The 19281-nt window shown below is 35.6% G+C and overlaps 2 protein-coding genes across 5 annotated transcripts in view; one reads left to right on the top strand and one right to left on the bottom strand.

Annotated features, from left to right (window-relative positions):
- LOC107311198 (uncharacterized) overlaps positions 1 to 8545 on the top strand; it is a 125607-nt gene extending 117062 nt beyond the window's left edge. The window contains exons 3-4 of one of the 3 annotated variants that reach the window (XR_014944593.1): positions 6496 to 6700; positions 7373 to 8545. Coding sequence is in view for 1 of the 3 variants with exons in the window: in XM_085543105.1 (XP_085399231.1) it covers positions 6496 to 6536 (41 nt within the window). In the remaining 2 variants the exon portion in view is untranslated. Of the gene's footprint in view, positions 1 to 6495 lie in introns of all 3 variants that reach the window. The other 2 variants (XR_014944600.1, XM_085543105.1) reach the window with 2 other exon arrangements.
- The window catches only part of CAMKMT (calmodulin-lysine N-methyltransferase), a 175571-nt gene that overhangs the window by 8569 nt on the left and 147721 nt on the right, over positions 1 to 19281 (bottom strand). For both annotated transcript variants that reach the window (XM_015857439.2, XM_015857440.3), the window contains exons 8-9: positions 9684 to 9758; positions 3275 to 3338 (exon numbers count right to left, since the gene is read on the bottom strand). In XM_015857439.2, the coding sequence (XP_015712925.1) occupies positions 3275 to 3338; positions 9684 to 9758 (139 nt within the window). The remainder of the gene's footprint in view (positions 1 to 3274; positions 3339 to 9683; positions 9759 to 19281) is intronic.

Genomic DNA, 19281 nt, shown 5'->3' with positions numbered 1-19281 from the left:
CTCCTGTTCACATAATAGCAGCGTCTACAAATTACCCAGCTAAAACACAGTAAAGGATACAAAATATACCCTCAATGCAAAGCCATTTGTTAGCTCATGACCACACAAAGACTGTAAATAATATTCTTCTATTTTTACTTTTTCACATAGAAGAGTACCTCCCACTTGCTGTTAGTGGAATTACAACAGGGTAAAATGGAAGGCACATGAGACCCAATCATTAATTTTTTTTAAAAAAAGATATTTTAAACTACCTGAGCAGTGCAACTGAATTTGACCCTAAATGGAAAAACTGCATTGAAAGCACAGCTTAATATTCTTGCATAGTAATTCGGGATCTTTCAAGATGATCAGGCCATTTATGATGCCCAGGCAATATGTTATGGTCCATTAGCTAGTAGTTTGTTCATCCTTCTGTATTTAAGAAAAAAAAATGCTTTACTTTGAACTGATAGATTTTAGACCCTGTATGAATTATTTGCCCCAAACCTCACCCAGTTGATATAGCATCTCTAAAAATCTTATTTGCAAAATTAATTCTAATTGGCTGAGTATTGTGCTCTGTCACCTGGAATGAAAACCAGTTGAAGAACTGTAAACAAAGGTTAATACCAACAAACCACATATCAAATTGAGGTGAACACAAAGTTTTCTATATTAATGACAGCTAAGAGTAATTTGTGAGGTGCTGTAACCAACCAAATAGGCAAAAAAAAAAAAAAAAGCATTTTTGTGGGTGTCTAAACAAATTACAGAATTGATTATACACTACAGAATATTTGGCTAAAGAAAATGCAAATTCATGTATCGGAAAAAATAAAAAAAGATTGAATGACATCAGGTCAGAAAGAATTTGGGAAAGTCATAATGCTGACACACTTAGTGAGGAGGATACATGAGAAATCTATGTGCCACAGCACATGTACTCATACACTGAGACAACACTCGGTGAGGCAGCAAAAAAACTACCTCAGTATCTATGGTACTAATGTGTACATAAAAGACTGTAATCATTAATACCATAGCACTGTATTTATTCTCACAATGTCTCTGTGAGATAGGGAAATACTGTTATCCTCATCTCCCTTGTGGGAAATTTAAGCACAAAGGAGACCAAGGGCAATACCCAAAGCAACTCATTTTTGTTCATTTGTGTAGCTGTAACTTTCATTTTGTGGCTAAATAATTTTATGCGCAAAGGGGTGTAACTCCCACTAAAGGCACTGGAATTGCTTATGTAAATGTTAGGTCTGAATACGGATGAAAAACATTAAACACAGGAAATTCGCAATCAGTGTGAAACATTCCCTCACAGCCTTGGCATCCTTTAGTGTTATCAAGCAAAGGGAGCCTTCAACAGAGGGTCCTTCTCCCAATGCTGCCATCTCATGCTCCCTAGAACTCTGCTCTAGCAGAAGGAGGATGAGACTCCCCTGGAGCCCCTCAATTTCACCAGCAACTTCACCGTAATGGGGAACATGTACCCCACTCAGGGCATTTACTGACACCACCATTTGTGGGCATTTCAGCAATGGTTGAACTTTCTGAGTTTCTTGGGGTGTCAAGCTCAACGTCAGTCACTGTTCCAGCAGCTCTGATGAGGCAGTAAGGTTCATACCTCATCACTGCTGCCCTTAATTTCAGTTTGGATTCAGCAAACTATGCAATCAGTCCTTCTCACACTGTATAGACTAAATACTTCAAATTTAGTTTGAAAGAGAAATACAGTAAAATAGAGTGTAACATGGTATATCTCTTAAAACCAGATTGAAAATCTTTAAATAACTTCAGAAAAGTAGAATGGTCCTTCATGGACATCACCACACCATTCTCTTATAAAATTCTTGCTATTCATACTTTCCTTCCACATCTTTTCATGCTATCAATGCAGTGGCCTATGGTGATACCCAAATAACCATGTGAGGGCACTCATTTGGGCCACCCCAATTTATTTTTTTTTTGACTTTAATTAATTTGAGATAATCTCTGTGTTCCAAATCACCTGGAGGTCCTCAAAATTATTGCACACTGGCAGCTGATGGTATAACACCAAATGCGTAACTGTGGCCACAAGTTCCCTATATCACCCTTGCTCCTACTGATAAAAATATCTGCGTAACATTTTCCCCAGGGTGACCACATTTCTCCTGTCTGCCTGGCAGCTTTGATCCACATCTCATTAAAATCATTCAGTCTTAAGTAACTTGCCTTAAGTCACTCAGGAAAGTCTATGATAGAACCAAGAATAGAAACCTGATCACTCTTAGCAAAGAATGGGATTACTTACATGGCTAAAATGACTCAGTTTCTTAAGTCTTTGCACGTTTGAGTCTTATATTCCTTATATAGAGAAAATCTCTCATACAAAAAGTAAAATGAAATTCTTAAATAAAATTTGGAGAATGAATTGTTAGCACTAAATAGCTTTGTGTTGAAGTGGAAATTTTCCCATACAGAAAGATTTATATGGTAAGAATGAAAAGTAGAATTCAGTTTCTTTCTTACACACTTTGTGTCTTCTCCTATTCCTTTTTGATCTCTCTCTCTCTCTCTCCCTTTTTAATTAGATTCAAGATTGTTTGTTGGCTATAAATATATGCATATAACAGCTTCTTTTCTCCTGTAAGTCTCTCAGGTTTATTTTAATAGCCTAGAAGACTGAGATACATAAAATATATTCTCAGTGACACCCATGTTGAATATGTAGCATTTTATTAAGAGCTTGATTTCACTATGTTTTAAAATAGAAAACATGTAAATACAAGGCCTACTTCATGAAAAAAAAAAAAGTTTTGTTCTACAACATATGCATAAGGGATTTATTCATTTCATATAAACAGAAATGAAAAGAAAAAAATATTCTTTCATAATAAATAAATACACAATGACAAAGGTTACTATTGAAGGGATTACAAATGACAGAAGCCAACATAAAAACTTTCAATATCGTACTTTTACTTTAATATGAAGACATTATTATCAAAGGAAAATACTCGAGAAACGCTTTGATAAAAATAATCTCATGCTATCTTTGAAGCGGTTTCATTTATTTTACTACCCACTGTGTTCCTTATCTGAAGGCCAAGTATAAGAAGTTTCCTAGTTTATGATTAGGAAAGAATCTGATAGATTAGAAGACTCAATTGAAGTTGGACATAATAAGTATTAAAGTATTACATGACATTAATCCTGCCATTCCATTACTCTCTCAATCATTGTGCACAGACTAATTATTCTGAAGCCAGTGTTCAGGAGAAAATAGAAACATACTTACACTGGGTTGGAGTAATCTCTTTATTGCATCAACAAGGCTAGCTCTGTACTGGTCCAGAAACAGGCTGACATTGAGAAGAGAACAGAATCCAGATTAAAATGGGTTTTCAATTCTAATGATACTAATGCAGATAAGTACAAGGCTAATTACATATGTTTACACAATGCTGTAAAAGAGAAACTGTGGTCTACATTCCTGTGGTCCAATTCAAGTACTTTTTAATTAAAAAAATAAACAAAAATAGATGAATCCTGAAACAAATAGCACCTAAACCAAAGCTCAAATTCACAGATCACATATACATGCTATTAAAATACCACTCTATCAGAAATCAGAACTAATACGCTGTGATACAAAGCTAACATTTTACATGCTTTCTGTACAAGGGAGGGTGGAATTTTTAGAAGTATCCTCTATTGTACTTTGGGCGCTATTATTGAAGGTATTTTTTTCCTTTTCCCTTTACTGTTGTAGAATTAATTCATTATTATGTATTATGCAGATTTTTTTCTATTTTTATATCTATGTCTATCTTTCCACAGAAAGAGTTGCAAGCCCCCAACTCCTCATTCTCTCAAATGCTGTTCAAACACAATGACCCAAATCATACAGAGCTGTCCTCCCTCAAGACTGAAATCCTTCATCTACTGCACTGACAGCAGCAAAGTCAGTTTTCTCATGCAACATTGCCGACATGCTCATCCCTATTTTGGCATGATTATCTGATGATTTGAGGGAATAATCCACTTTTCGTGCCCCTCAGTACCTTAATGTATATACTAATACTGGCAACCAGGGTACCGATCACTCCTGCCTAGATGTTTGTGGACATTTAGTTAATGTGGATGAGAGACATCTAAAACATCCATCAGATAGCAACCAGTGCCTTTCAGTCCTTACTACCATAGGCTGAATTTATATTGGTAATTCAGATAACAAAGACTCCTATCAAGCAGGCCATAAGTAATGTGATGCTTTCTTCATTATTTTTCATTCTCTCTCTTTAATAAAACTATTTCCAGTTTCTCCTAGCTCAAGTTCCACACTAGAAGGCACTTTGTCCATTCTTTATGACGCTTTTCTACAATCTCCATTCCTTTTTACTAAAACAGAATTTTCCGTAGGGTGAGTGATTTTTTTCCAGGTTTGAAATTTCTAAACGATTATATTAAAACTGTGGCTTGCTAACCACAAGTCAGTCAGTTATAAGAGTATATATTACATCTTTAATTCCTTCAGGAAGGTACTGAATTACTGTATGATAAGCTGACTAACTGGCAGCCTGTCCAAAAGGAAATTCAAATTTTAGCAATTGGCATGATATCTGCCCTTCAACCTTGATTAATCTTATTGGAAGAAATGGACAAATATTTGATTAAACTTAATTCATTGAAATAGCAGTTGATCTCTGTAATGTCTCCTGGGAGCTTTAGTCACACTCATTTCAGGTAGATCTTTGTATGGATAGATACCATAAGACATTACTTTGCCAGGAACATGGCCACCTGCACAAGAGATGGAATATAGTGCACGAGTTCTCTCCTAAAAGAATCTCTATGAGTTAAGTTTCTTCAAATTTTGATGCACTTTTACAGAGCTAAAATTCATTTTTCAGGGACCTTTATGCCACAATTACTGCCACCAGTCTCGTTCCTTTGCAGTAATATACTTATAGGTCCTTGTTCACCAGGAGCTTCAAATATTCAGGTGATCTGCCAAGAGATTGGACAACTTCAAGGATACCATTTCTGCCTGACACCCACTTGATATCTGAGTGTTAAAGGAGACTGACTGAAACATGCCACATACTCTGACCAGAGGGAGCATGGAAGAACATTTCTAGTTTCCCTCTGAGTTGGAGGATGTCCTGGATGAGGAAAAAACAGAAGAAGTTGTCAGATGATCTGTGATGCACATAGGTCCAGCATAGGATTTGGCCCATGGAAGGAGATTTAGTCACGCAATTCCTCTTAGCAGTAGCATTTGTAGGATTAAATACTAACATAGCATACTGAATATGTACCCCTTGGAAAATCCTTTAAAGCTCATTCAAATTACATAATATATTGTTCTAAACCACTCTCACTTTGTTCTCATACCTCATTTTAAATTTAGCTTGGCTCACTTTGGAGGGCTCAGTATTTATTCCATTAAAAAGCTGATATACATTTTTGGTTTTTTTACTTCCTATAAAAATATCTCATGTTTATGTAGAAAGGAGCCTGTGAAAATCCAAGTGTAGGACAGTAATAAAAAGGCTTTTTTGGGGCCAGCAGAAGTTTCCGATCTTGGCAGTAAAGAGGCAAGAACATGGTTTATGACTTGGCCTTTGTGTAGGCAGTTCTGCTAATCTGTAAAATCACATGAAAGTTTGCACCAGCGTTGTATGTAAGCAAGCCACCATGAAACATCTAATAAAAAGGGTAGATACTTTCTTCATTTCATGCTGCTGTTTTGTCATGTTATCTTGTGCCTTGCAACAACTGGCATGTGCTTACATTTTATAGAGTGCAATGTTGACTTATTCTTCTTTTTGCATATTTTCAATTAGAAAAGGAGCTTAGATTACAGGTATACTTCAGAAATCATTACATTTATGAGTAGTGAGTGCCCTGTGTAAGAGTCACTTTTAGCTGACCTTCACTTGCACGGCTAACATAAACTAAAACAACCTTCTACACTGTCAGATTACAATGCACTTGAAAGTGTGGGCAATCAAACAGTCTTGAAATGAATAATAGATTTAAATTGAAGAGCAATAGAAATCTTACTGCATTCTTGCACAAAGACTTCTTTATATTAAATTAAATACTAACAGGAAAAGAATGGGTATATTTTAAATTATCTAAGGAATATTTTCTGTTCAGTTTTGCATTCCTGTTGAATCCATGACTCCTCGTGACTCTAGCAAGGGTCTCAGCAGGAAAAGTAATGTGGGACAGGCCCGCCAGCTTCTGCAGTGAAAATCCTTGCACATGTGCCAAACTTTAAGAATACAATCACTCTAACTACATAAAGTTGGATACTATGCATTTACGAGGCGATATGAAGTTTTAAACCATATTCTGTCTCTACATAAAAATTATGCCTAAAAATTCAGTTTGCAAAAACCTGCAAGGCAAAGATTTTTCAGCTAGCTCTCCCCTAGTGACACTGACTGTTTTCTCAGTCTAAAAATCTCAGCAACTTTTTTCTTCCTTTCTTTCTTTGTCTTAACAAAGATCATAATCAGAAATGTGAGACTCCTAGGAGCTGCAGATGAGTCTTGTTCGTGGTCCATCCACATGGACATCTGTTATTTCTCCTCTCTACTCATACTCATGCTCCAGCATCTGCTTGACCTTGTACCTATAAGCGCAGGTCAAATGAAAGTTCAGAATTCTGGCAGCCTCCCCTGGCCTTGAAAACGCTGCTTAAAAAATCGAGGTGAGTGGATATGCTCTAAAAATTCCATTATTTCAGTAATTTCTTCCAATGTATCCTACTTCCAGGTGTGGACTTGCTGAGATATAATTTTTTTTCCTTATTTTTTATCTCATAGTTGACATTTTACAAGTTATTTCGGAACTGCTGAGCCATGAAACTATTTTTATTGTCAAAATCCTGAATGGTTAAATAATGACTAGCTTTCATCGTTTGCCTCTTATTTATTTTATAATCTAGTTGAGCTTCTAAATTTAGCTGTTAACTAATAGACTGGCTGTTCTGGGAAGTAACTTATTTTCCACCCCTGCACACAAGGTTTATGAACGCCTGACTGTAAATATATGAATATAAACACATCACCGCTTGTTGTAATCACGTACATTTTTGCTTGAACCTCCATGTGGGTCTGGAATATGTCTATGAATAGAGCTTGTTTTCATGTAAATGGGATCAAGTAGTACCACTGGTTAGCTATTCAGGGAATCAGACAATATCACCCTTGCTGGAAATACTTCAATAAAAATTTATCCATGTACCTAATATTTGAACTCAGATTTTTTGCTTTATAGTTCTCTGTTCTAATCCCAGATTTTATTGACTGACAATGAGCTATATGGTGGTGTTAAACTAAATACAATCTCTCCTATCTGTTTTTATCACTGAATACTTCAGGTTTCAGCTGTGGAGCTGTAAGAAAAGAGATTTCTTTTCCTCTTCAATGACAGCCCCAAAAAAATCAGGAAGCAAAAATTCTGCCAACAGTTCTAAAGTCAATTCTATATCTCGGGAGAGAAATACATGAAAATGAAAAGAATGATTTGAGTTTGATAAAGCAAGCTTTTTTGTGTATCAGAAAATCTAGTGTCTGTAACTAAAAGAATGATTTTTTAAAAGAAGCAAACAATAAAGGGATTTCATGCTTATTAAACTAGATATATGGGCATTTGGAATAAGAAAACAGAGGCAATTTCTGAATAAAAACGCGTGCTTTAAACTAACCTGCACATTTCTATTTATTTTTTAGAAATCTATAAATATTTATACACTTACCTGCATCATAAGTGCTTCAAAATAAACATACAAAACACGGGGATTTCAAATACATAATGTATTTTACCTGTCGTGTGTGATTCTTTGTTTCCTAAAGAAACTACACTATTTCCAAAAAGACCAGGAGGAGTATTAGCAAGAATATTACTGGAAAAAAAGACACCAACTTAAGTCTCGCTCTGCTGTACTCACAGCACAAATAGGATGACATGGTGTGAGTATCAAGAATACAAGAGATGGCACAGCCAGGTTGTTTTGATATTTGCGTGAAGAACAAATTTAACTCTAAATCTCTTGGCAAGACCTTGCTTCACCCACATAATCTGGAGAACATCCATATGTGAGCCTTGTCTAAGCCTCCGAGAAGACTGTTGCCCTCCTGCTCATGTCCGCCAGCACTCTGATCTGACTTTCATACTTAATCTGATCTAATCCTGCCCAGCATTAACTTCATCTGTGCAATGAAACCTGGAGTATCCATTCTAATATTTGGTGAGGAAGGCATTTACTAAATTACTTGCTGAAATCATATGGTGTTGTTTAGCTCCTTATTTTAATCAGATGATGCATCTCTGAGGCACATTATCAGCGATTAGTTAGAAACTCTCCTCTGTCCTTTTTGGGAACAAAGAACTCCTCTGAAATTAAATGAAGCACTGTTGTGCAGCCTGCAAACAAACAGGTATTAGAAATAGGAAAAAAAGAGGACTAAATACACTGTCTCCTGTGACATACTAAAATGATAACTTTTCTGAAATCACAAGAGTTTGCTTAAATAGCAAAACATCAAACAAACAACAACAACAACAAAACAATTAAAAAAAAAAAAAAGCCCTAGAGGAATATTTTATCAGAAGCCTCTTAAAAAGAACATTGTTTAAAAGAACACTGTTTAAAAAGACAATAGACAGCTTCACACTTCCCTTTCCCTTTTTCCTTTAACTGTTTCTCAGTAGAACACAGAAATCAGCTGAACTGAGCTATCCTAGGAAGTCCTTGTTCTCAGAATTTGGTCCTTTACAACGTGCAGTACAACAAAACATAAACAGCTCTTTCTTTCTTTAGGCATTTAAAGGGTCAAGAGGGAATATGAGCGAAAGACAGACTTACTTCAAAATAACTACTCTCCTAAATTAAATCTGTACATCTCATTTTACATTTAATTTATATATTGCAAATAATTAATAATTTGCCATTTAAAAAGCTAGCAGGCTGTAAATAAAGCAAGCACAATTCTACAGATTCAGTATCAATAATGGTTTCTGTCAATAAAATTTATTTGCATGAATCATTAAACAATATCCCGTATTACAACATGTATCCATCTTTTCATAAATTAAATGGTGCACTTGGATTTTTTTTACTAAGAATTCTCTTACAATTAACATACGTGACTGTAAATAACAATAAAGCCTTTTTCTACAAATACTGCTGTCAAATTGATTTAAGAAGCAGAATGTCACAGGGGGGAAAAAAGGGGGTTATGAAATCTTTTTTTCCTTGGAAAGATTTTCCAGGGAGCAAAAAATATATCCCCTTATATCAATAGTCAGATCTTTCCTAAGAAGTAAGCTAATTGAGCTGTTTGTGTTGATAAACTCCCTTTTCTCCAGACTGTTCCTCACTGAGCCATAATTATTTGCAATTTGCCTAAGTCGTCCATTTACTGATACGTCAAGCATGAAACAGAGGCAATTCCAGAAAATGGAAATGCTTCTCAAAATCAATCTTTGGGAAATAATGTGGTAGAAGTTACTGTGTGATAGAAGACTACCTTATAACTGTCACATGGAGATGAATATTAATTTGTTGAGGTTAAGGTGGCTTTGTGCTTCATTTGTTGACTTTGCTTAGCCATCAGCAAGCAGCACAGTACAATTACTCCAGCAAAGCTATTTTTCTAACACGAGTTTTATGATTTTTATGTACTTACCAGTCAGCACACATAACAATGTCAAAATGTCCTTCCAGTTGAGAGACATCTGTCTCATTATCCCATCGTAAAATGCTGGAGGAAAAAAAAAGGAATTTTTTTTTTTTTTAATGAAGAAAAAATAAAAAAAGGACTTACGTTTTTCATCTTAAGGTATAAAAAATAGGAACATCATCCTATGTGACAACGGAGTGTTTTTAAGAGCATACACTTGTTACTTTCAAAAATGAACATAAAATATTATTTTGTGTTCTTTCGGTTTTAAATCTCAAAGGCAAAGAGCCACCTTTTAATTATATCAGAAAGGCAATCCACGCAGGTTCTGATGAGTGGGTCACCAACAAACATTCATTTCTGAGTTGGAGACACCTGTACGGCCTCAGATTTTTACCCCTTAGCAGCAGTGCATGAGGAAGCCTGAGTATTGACAGTCTGAATGAAATAGGAATTTGTAGACCAAATGGATCTTCGTTACATCTGGCAGGCGAGCTGGCTGTGTTTATCATTGATGAAGTGAGCATTCACTTGGGCTTGGGGGAGGAAAGACAGGGCAAAAGAATGCCAAGCTTAACTCTGGAGCTGGCTATGTCACCTCATGCAAGCTTATAAATACAGCAGTGCTGACTTTGTCAACACCTATTCTCTTCTAGGTGATAAGTTATTTAATTCTGAGATACCTAATAACAGGCAAGAATGCACTTTTGTGCAAAGTTCTTCTTTGTTTATAAATGCTGCCAAATTATGTAGCTGCCACAGAGGATTTCGGTGCTTGGCTCCCTTTTAAGAAACAGCAAACCAGTGTTGGAATTTATGGCATACTTAAAATATCATTACCCCAAAGATTTGATGCTGCATTTCTGTTTCTAGGCTATTTTTAAGGGGGGAAAAAAAAAAAAAAAAAAAAAAAGAATCCATCTTTCTTTTTCATTTCCTGGTTATTTATAATAGAAAGTAGATAAATATTTATGGGAAAAGCACTTGTGGGGGAAGGGTCTAATCTGATCTTGTCAGGTTGTGCATGCTTATCTCAGTTTTGTATGAGTCTTGACCAAATAGACCCTTTAGTCTTCCCACAGCTATAATCTACTTCTGGTTAAAAGCCATCTCCATTCACATACTAGTCCTAATATTTAACTGGGGATCAGTTATAATGCATTCATTCAAAACCATTCACTAAGTATGCAGGAAAAAAAGAATGTTTTTTCATTTACTATACTCTGCAAAATGTTGGTAGATATATAGGTCAACTGAGATATACACACTGAGAATTGAACTACTAGTATATGTGTATATATATGTAAACAGACACAAAATTTGAGGGAGAATGCTTTCAAAAGATGGAAATTAAGAAAGGAGAGGCCCAATTGGTTGGGACAGCTTTGAATATCTGGGTGTCGGTGTACCCAAACAGATGGGGACTCATTAGCCCATTTTCCCTCCTGGAATTTACTGTGGGAATCCAAAGAGAGAAAAGAGTAGATTAATTTAATTTCCCCCCCCCCAAATTGAAAGTATTCCAGATTTTAGAAGCCTAGGTAGCTTTGCACACTGGCACGCAGCAGGCATCCAGTAGTGGAAAGTGACAAAGGAGAGTTCTCACTCTCAGCTGCTGGCTGCCTGCTGGCTACCAGCAGCTTTTTCAACCCTGTTTCCGTGGAAACTTAGGTTAGAATGGTGAAAATTAGGTAAAGGTAAGTTTTGTGGGTTTAAAGCACACACTCTAATATTTTAAGAATCTTGAAGCAGAACTGGAAATTGGTAGATGAACTGTGCGCCTTAAAAGGCCACCTTCGGTTCTCATTGCTACAGAAACAGAGATCTGATCAGTACCACTATAGGGATTTGAATTATGATTTTTTTTAACCCATATATTTACTATACTTCACACACACAATTAGGAAGGCAGTCTCCTGGAAAACAAAGTCTCTCTCATGTTACTGTCAGGTTTGCACCAAGCACCAGAACACTGCATTTTCTCTGTACACCCATTGTAGGCACAAGGGAGATGGTGCAGGTAGGCAAAAGAAACCATAATGCTGGGCAAAATCTGGAGAAGATGACTTGCCAGAAGCATGAGCAACATGGTTGTTGTGCGTTTTGCAACAAGGAGTGAGCCAAGGGCCCCACATTCAGCCATAAACCTGTCTTCCTCCACTTCCCTGATGTTGCACGAGGGCTGATCTTGGTCACTTGTTCCAATACTGTAGTTTTGCAAAGGCCAGTAACAAATTTAAATTTAAGATATTTTTTAATTCCATTTTGCTATTAGCATTCAGAAGTATAAGGAAAATCTTCATCCACATGGGGAAATAACCACATAAACTAAAAATAATTTGTATAAAGAAAGTAACACAACAGGAATCATTCTGATCTCACTCAGGTTGTATACACACCACTGAGAAAGGTGCGCCTACAAGCCGTAAATCCTTGCTATCCTTAGAGAAGTGTAAATATTACCAGTAAGTGAAGCGCAGCTAGTGTACATGAAGCCTCAGCACAAACTGCAGTGTTGGAAACTGTTAGATAGCTTAATCTGGGCTACCATTTCTACACTGTTATCTGTTCAATGCTTCCACAAATTTGCATGAACTGCAATCACACATCTGCATCTGCACCTGTAAAGCAGACATGCCCCCTTGTTATTAGGGAATCAGAAATAATTCTGCTCAGATTCAGCATTATTACATCATTAACACTGATGTCAGAATCAGCCTGATTCTGAATCAGAATCACATCATTTCAATTCTAGGGAAAGTAGTGAATCAGGATACGTAAAAATACCATCAACTACCAATGAGACTGCCTATAATCTAAATACAATTCCTGAGTCTGAAGAACAGCAAAGTCCCCTGATACTGCAAAACCACTGAGATATGTGAAGATGTATCTAAGTGCATGTGATCCATATGTACTTTATGTACTTCTTCTAAGGATTGTTGAGGATGTGATTCATGGACTCAGTTGTCAGATCTGAAATGAATACCAAAGACAACATAAAGTTAAATGCTGATTGCATTTCTATTTAAAGAAAAGTACTGCAAGGAAAATCAGAAGACTGTTAGCAACAGAAATGTGATATTTTTTCACTCTTTATGAAGCACGCCCTAAAAAACAAAAATAAAATGAAGCAATGCCATGCCACAAAAAGTCTTCTTTATGTCAGTATCATGCTGAGTGCAGTCACAGAAAATACAGGCCTTGGTTATCCTTCCTTCTTCTTCCCTTTCCAATAATACTAAATTAGTAGACATAAAACAGACTATTTTCAGAAATAGTAAAATTTGGAACAGAATTTATTTCTTATTGATTTTAAATATTAACGTGAGGATCGTGGTGCCAAACAATTGGGAAGCCTTAGAAGAAGATTTCTGTAAAGTTGTTTTAAAGTCTGCTTGAATTCTTTGGATGTTCATCTTGAATGTAAATAGCGGATAAGAGCAAGAAAATTTGTGAGTTTAAATTAGGAAAGAAAAAGTAAGTTTCAGAAGATTCAAGATATTTGTTTTCCACTTTCTTTTTTCTTTTTTTCTTTTCCAGAAAAATAAGAACTTTTAAAGCTATATTTGTATGCCTTTGTTTTGAGAGAAGATGCTACAGTACTACTAACTGTTGAAATTAGTTTGTAAATTTGGAAAGTGTACTTTATAGTCTACTCCTGTCTAAATCATACTGTCGATGGCTTTAAAAAAAAAAAACAACAGAAACATTTAAGGTTCTGTAAAGCCCACTACTGACATTTATTTTGTGCTGGCTTATTCATCTTACACAGGTTATGTTTCTTGGGGTTGAAAGTAAGCATTTGGTTTCAGAAAAAAAAAGGGATCTGAAACCCACGGGAAATAGAAAATGTTTTGGGCTCTTTTTTGGCTGTAAGAAGATTGGAAACAACATAGATCCCAAGGGAAAGACACAACTGGAAAGACACAATTGTTACTGTGTCTACTGTTAGTAGATGGACACTGTCCAGCTGCCATTTAAGCCAAGATGATGCTGGCTGAAGTTTGGTACCCAATAATGGCTGCTCTATCAAATGAATTTGACCAGTTTTCTGCAGACAAGTACCCATGTCACAAAGACATTACTATAATGGATAATTATATAATGTATATAATGGATATGCACTGGAATGGACTGCCCAGGGAGGTGGTGGAGTTACTGACCCTGGGGGTGTTCAAGGAACAACTGGATGTTGTGTTAAGGGACATGGTTTAGTGGGAGCTATTGGTAATAGGTGAATGGTTGGACTGGATGATCTTTTAGGTCTTTTCCAACCTTGGTGATTCTATGAATTAGCAATCTTGATGTCAGTCCTAGCAAAAAGGACAAGAACTGAATGAGCTATGGAGAATGAACTATTCTCTCACAGTCAGAGGTGGCTTCTCCTGGTCAGAGAGAAAGCATACTATCAAAATAGTCTGAGAAAATATGTACTGATACTTTAGTTTCTGAGATTATCAAGTTCACACCATTTTAAAGTATCAAATTCATCAAGAAAAAAAAAAAAAAAGAGAGAAGAAAAAAAAAAGAATAAAAGCATGTTTTTTAATTTCTTCATTTTGTTCTTTTTTCCCCTCACTCATTTTTTAAATTGCCAAACAGGCAAAATCAACTAAGAAAATAGATACTGAAAAAAGAGCATCCTTTCCTTAAGTAGTACCAACGTACCCTCCCCCCACAAAAAATATCCCTTTGTATTTACAAGAAGGAAAGGAAAAATAAAAACAACACTGTGAAACAGCAAACGAAACAAGGACATTAAGTCACTTCCCCTGTATAGCAATCCTAATTCATGGAAGACAGTGTAACAAATGTCAACACTCTTTATCTTAACACTAGTGAAGAATCACAACAATCTACAACAAAAGACCTGATTTTACTGTGTTTTCATTTCTCATACAAAGTTCCTCATTACTATTTTTATTCAACTTCTGTTATTCAGAGGTTTTCTAGGCAGATAACTTACATTAAAAAAAACAGCACACAAAAAAAAAAACCCCAACAAGTTAAGTCTTGGATAATAGAAACTTGAAACATTTCCAAGACTCTCTGAGATGTTTTGGAGATGAATGGAACAGGTTAGAGTAGCTCTCAAGTTAGCAAAAGAGACATTGTGCAAATACAGACAAAAAATCAAAATTAGAAGAAAGGACAAAAGACACGAGAGCCTGCCTTGCTTCAAACTATATGAATAGTTACAATAAAGATTTTTTTAAAATGCCCCAGTTAGCAGAAGAACATCTACCTAGTACCACTCTCTACCCACCTCTTCTTTTCATATTTTAATTTAGGTTTCAGTTTTGAAAAGTATTATCATTGGTATGTATACTGTTTCAGGTAAAAGACTGTCTAGGGATTTATGTGACTTTTTTCTATGACATTAACCAAGCATGTTCATTAACACATTAACAAAAGGCATCACGAGGATGTTTCTCCACGTCTTGATCTTTGTTTGAGATTACTCAGTTTTGTACAAAGATCAAAAAGATGGATATTAACTACTGACAGAGGTGATGCGTATACCTATCATTACAACTCCTCTGGAGTCTTTCAAATTTTCTGCTATCATTTCCCTGTCTTTATTTTTTTATTAGGCTGTTCTTATTTCTCCATCTTCTTCTATCTTCTGCCTTTCTAAGTTCAGCTCTCTCACTTTGCTCTGTATTCTTATCCATTATTTCATCCTCCACAATGCATAACTGGTATCAAGAGATTAAGGTTAAACTTCAAACCACAGGTAACCAACATCAATCATTCTTCCTTTCCTCTCACAGTTCTACAGTTTGAATGCAATATGTACAATTGCTGATGGAAATTTCCCATATTTCTGATAATTTTGCAGTGCCTCATCTCAACATCATCTTCCTCTGAATGTTACTTCTGGGTTTTCTCATCCATAAATGAAAATCCCACTACTCAATTCTGTATTACAGGGTATCTAGACTTATAACAGCTTTCTTCAAAGCCTCAGTGAGTGAGAAGCTCATTGCAAGGCTTCATTGTTACCTCCATTTCTTTATCCCTAGGGATATAGTAATTAATTACAGTCTATAATCTAGATTTAGTTTTGACCCTCCCCTATATATATAAACCTCAACTCTGCTCAGATTTTGACAATTTTCTTTGCATAGCATGTCTTAGAAGTCTCCTGTCTACCCTCTCCACTTTAACTTTTGACCATGTCACCATCATGAACATCTTAACATTACAATACTGTTCTCCCCTGGAAAATGCAGTCTTTCCCTATTAATATTTATTCAGTAAGCTGCTGCAAAGATTGTTTTTCTTGCCTATAACCATGATCTTGTCACCTTTCTCTTTGTATTTTTCCAGGTAAGTTGCAAATCTTGTCTTTCAAATGCTTCACAAAAGTTCACTTCCCTATTTGCTATCTCTCATTCAATATTGAAAGAACAAGTTCCTTCTTTAATCAGCCCTAATGTCAGCCTACATTTTCCACTTAGCTTTTCAAGGAAGCACCTTTACAATTTTCTTCCACTCTGTTATCCACAAACAGTAACAAACTTACTCCATTATCCTTGAAATTCTCCTTTAAAATAGTGCCTACAAAAACTAGAAAGAGGTTAGGCTACTCTTGTGCCTCAACCCTTGTCTATCATGCTGACTATAGGTATCCTCGTTATCCTTCCTCACAATATTTATCCCTAGTCTTAGGCCATAGACTTTCTAACTGAAATTGCCTTTTTGATACATGTTCATACAGTGCTTGGAACAATTCATGGTGAAGCCTCATCACGTTAATGCAGTAACAAAAATGAAAGGAAAAAAAAAACCAAACACCAAACAACAAACCTAATAAAAAACCAACCAACCAAATAACAAAAGACCCACAAAACCAAAACACAAACAAACACCACAATCTTGGACTTCCTACCTAGAAGTTGTGTTTTAAAAATGGACTTTTAAAAAAAAAACAAAACAGATTTAAAAAATTAAAAAGCTCCTCTTTTTCCTCGTTCTGAAAGTACCTAAACAACACACAAAGGCTGCTCTGTAAGTAATGCCTCCTTATTTAGTATGTTGGCACATGACACCTGAGGCAGATGTTGGTGGTACAGATGTAGAGGTTGAACCTTCCCATCAATATCCCATTACATGTTGCTGCCATGTAATAGATGGCAGCAGATGGGCAGTCTGACACAATGGCTTCTGACATGGAAGTATGGATGAAAGAAAGGTGTGTCACTGAATGCCACCCACTGACATTTAATGATGCTTGCTGAATGTTTATGGAAACCAAACAGCCGATGTGAGCACAGTGGGGTGGTGGGTAGTGCATTTCAGCAGAAGTCACAGTAGCTGCTTCCACTGGGGCAGAATTTTATGAGCATGGCATGCAGGCTCTTGTTCACTGCTGGTGAAAATGCACAGCTAATGGTGGTGACTGTGAAGAATAGTGTTTTGTAGCTGAGAATTTGCTCTAATAACATTTTTGCACTCTTTGCATCTGTTGTAGTTTCCATGGAAATAAATAGGACACATTATTTTTGGAGTGACCCACGTATTTTGATAAAATTCAGATGGGAATATTAATAAATGTTAAATGTTATAAGAGCAACCAATCCAAACACTCACAGTTTTGCTGTTACTAAGTTTTGGGAGCATAATAAATACACTGGGTATAAATGTGTCAGAAAAAAAGATTTCCATTTTGCAGACACATCACAACGCATCACTCAGCATAATTAAAATATTAAATAAGGGAGAATATCTTGTATAAAAATGTTATTAATAAAAAATTACCAACACCAGTGCTTGTGAAATTACCTTTTTCTTTCTGTCCTCTGTATCAATAAATTCTAAATCACTCTTCATTTAGGAGACTGACTACAGTTTTTAGCAAGTTTCATGTAGTTCATTATGCACAAAATGGATGGTTCTTACATTCTGATCCAGACTGACATGATAGAGTATTTTATTACGGTATAATATTTTATTATTAATTAAATGCATCATTTCAAAATACGAGACAGCATAAGCACACCCAGCACTGCTAAGATCAGTGAGTGCAAGCTTTGTAAAAACCGGGTTTTTGAGTAAAAATATGAAGGAAGACAGTTTCTTGCCCCATGGAAAATAGTCTATCCATGAATATGGGGAGGAGAATCAAAAGAACGAGAAAAAAAAAACATTGAATTAGGAAGGGCCCAGAAGGACTGAATGGGGGAAATAGTTTGAAACAGCAGAGGCTACGCAATTCACAGGTGCTCAGATTCTGAGGGCAAAAGGGACAATTACAACCATCTAAGATTTCAAGTTGCTCCATCAAGCCCGTTTATCTTGGGAAATTAATACATGTTTAAGAACTGCACTCATTATCTCAGAAACTACCACTTCCCATGGCAAGATGTATCATTCTCTACCAAAACTCTCTTTTTTTTTTCTTGACTGAATTTGTTTAGCTTTAATTTCTACATCTTGTTAGGTATTTGTGAGGTACATTATACAGTGATCTTCTATTAAAGGTTTTGTGTTTTTTTTTTCCCCACATGAGACTTTCAGATCAAAATCAATTCATTTCTTAACAATCAAGTCTTTTTTTGACAAGTAAACAGAGCCCTTCAACTCTCATTTCTGAATCCCGATTCACTCTTATGCCTCTTTCCCTTTCATTTTCAATAACATGTTTAGCGTTTGAATAATTGAATATTTACAGAACATTAATGAAATAAGCAAAGATGACACCATAATCACCATTTTGTCAAAATTTAAAGTTTGTCCTAACTTTCCTATGTCTGTGGCAAAAATTAGCAGAGAGCACTTATGAAGGAGAAAAGTGTGTAGAAAGTACTTGATTGTCTACTGAGGCAGAGCCAAGGTAGATCATGAAGAACAGACAAAGGTACAATGGTAACACCGCGAATGAGGGAACACGATGTAAAGATTTACTAAAAAGTACGGAAATACAAAAGGGCATAACAATAAAAAAAAATAAAAAAGGAAACAAACAAAAATAACCTTTAGATTCTAACATCTCATTGATATTTTCCTTTTAAGATCTAGGAAGAAAGACACAAGTTTTCTTATACCAATGGTCTCCATCCAACCTTCCTGTCCAACCCAAGAAAATACAAGAACATCTTTGCCACAGTTGTGCTCTTAAAGCTAAGAAAAGAGCATAATAAAATGTACTGAGAATTTAAATGAGAATGAATTAAAACAATGTCATGCTATACTTTAAGATAGTAGATACCTTTTATCTTATCATATAGAATTATATAAACAAATCTTGCTAATTTTCCCTTTTGTTCTGTTCATATATTCTTACCTGGTCACATAAAGGTGATAGACAAAGCTACAAAATGATTTAAAATAAACTACAATTTTATTAAGCCTACACAAATGGTAGGATACACCAAACAAACAAAAAACAATCAAACAAACAAAAAACCACCACCAAAAAAACCTCAAGGTTGGAAGTCAGTGAAAGTCAGGTTATACTGTCAAACAGTAATAAAACTATGAGAAGCAGAATATCATCCCTCCAAAGCTGAAATTGCATCCAAATGAAGGAAAGACCATAGACTTTAAAAATTCAGTCAGACAAACAATACTGACAGTATTCCTCTTTTGCTCTAAA

Source organism: Coturnix japonica, chromosome 3, assembly GCF_054131305.1.
Source record: "Coturnix japonica strain WE chromosome 3, WE-NBRP24, whole genome shotgun sequence".
NCBI classification, from domain to species: domain Eukaryota; kingdom Metazoa; phylum Chordata; class Aves; order Galliformes; family Phasianidae; genus Coturnix; species Coturnix japonica.
The sequence above is the reverse complement of the archived record's forward strand: the minus strand, read 5'-3'. Positions and strand labels throughout refer to the sequence as shown.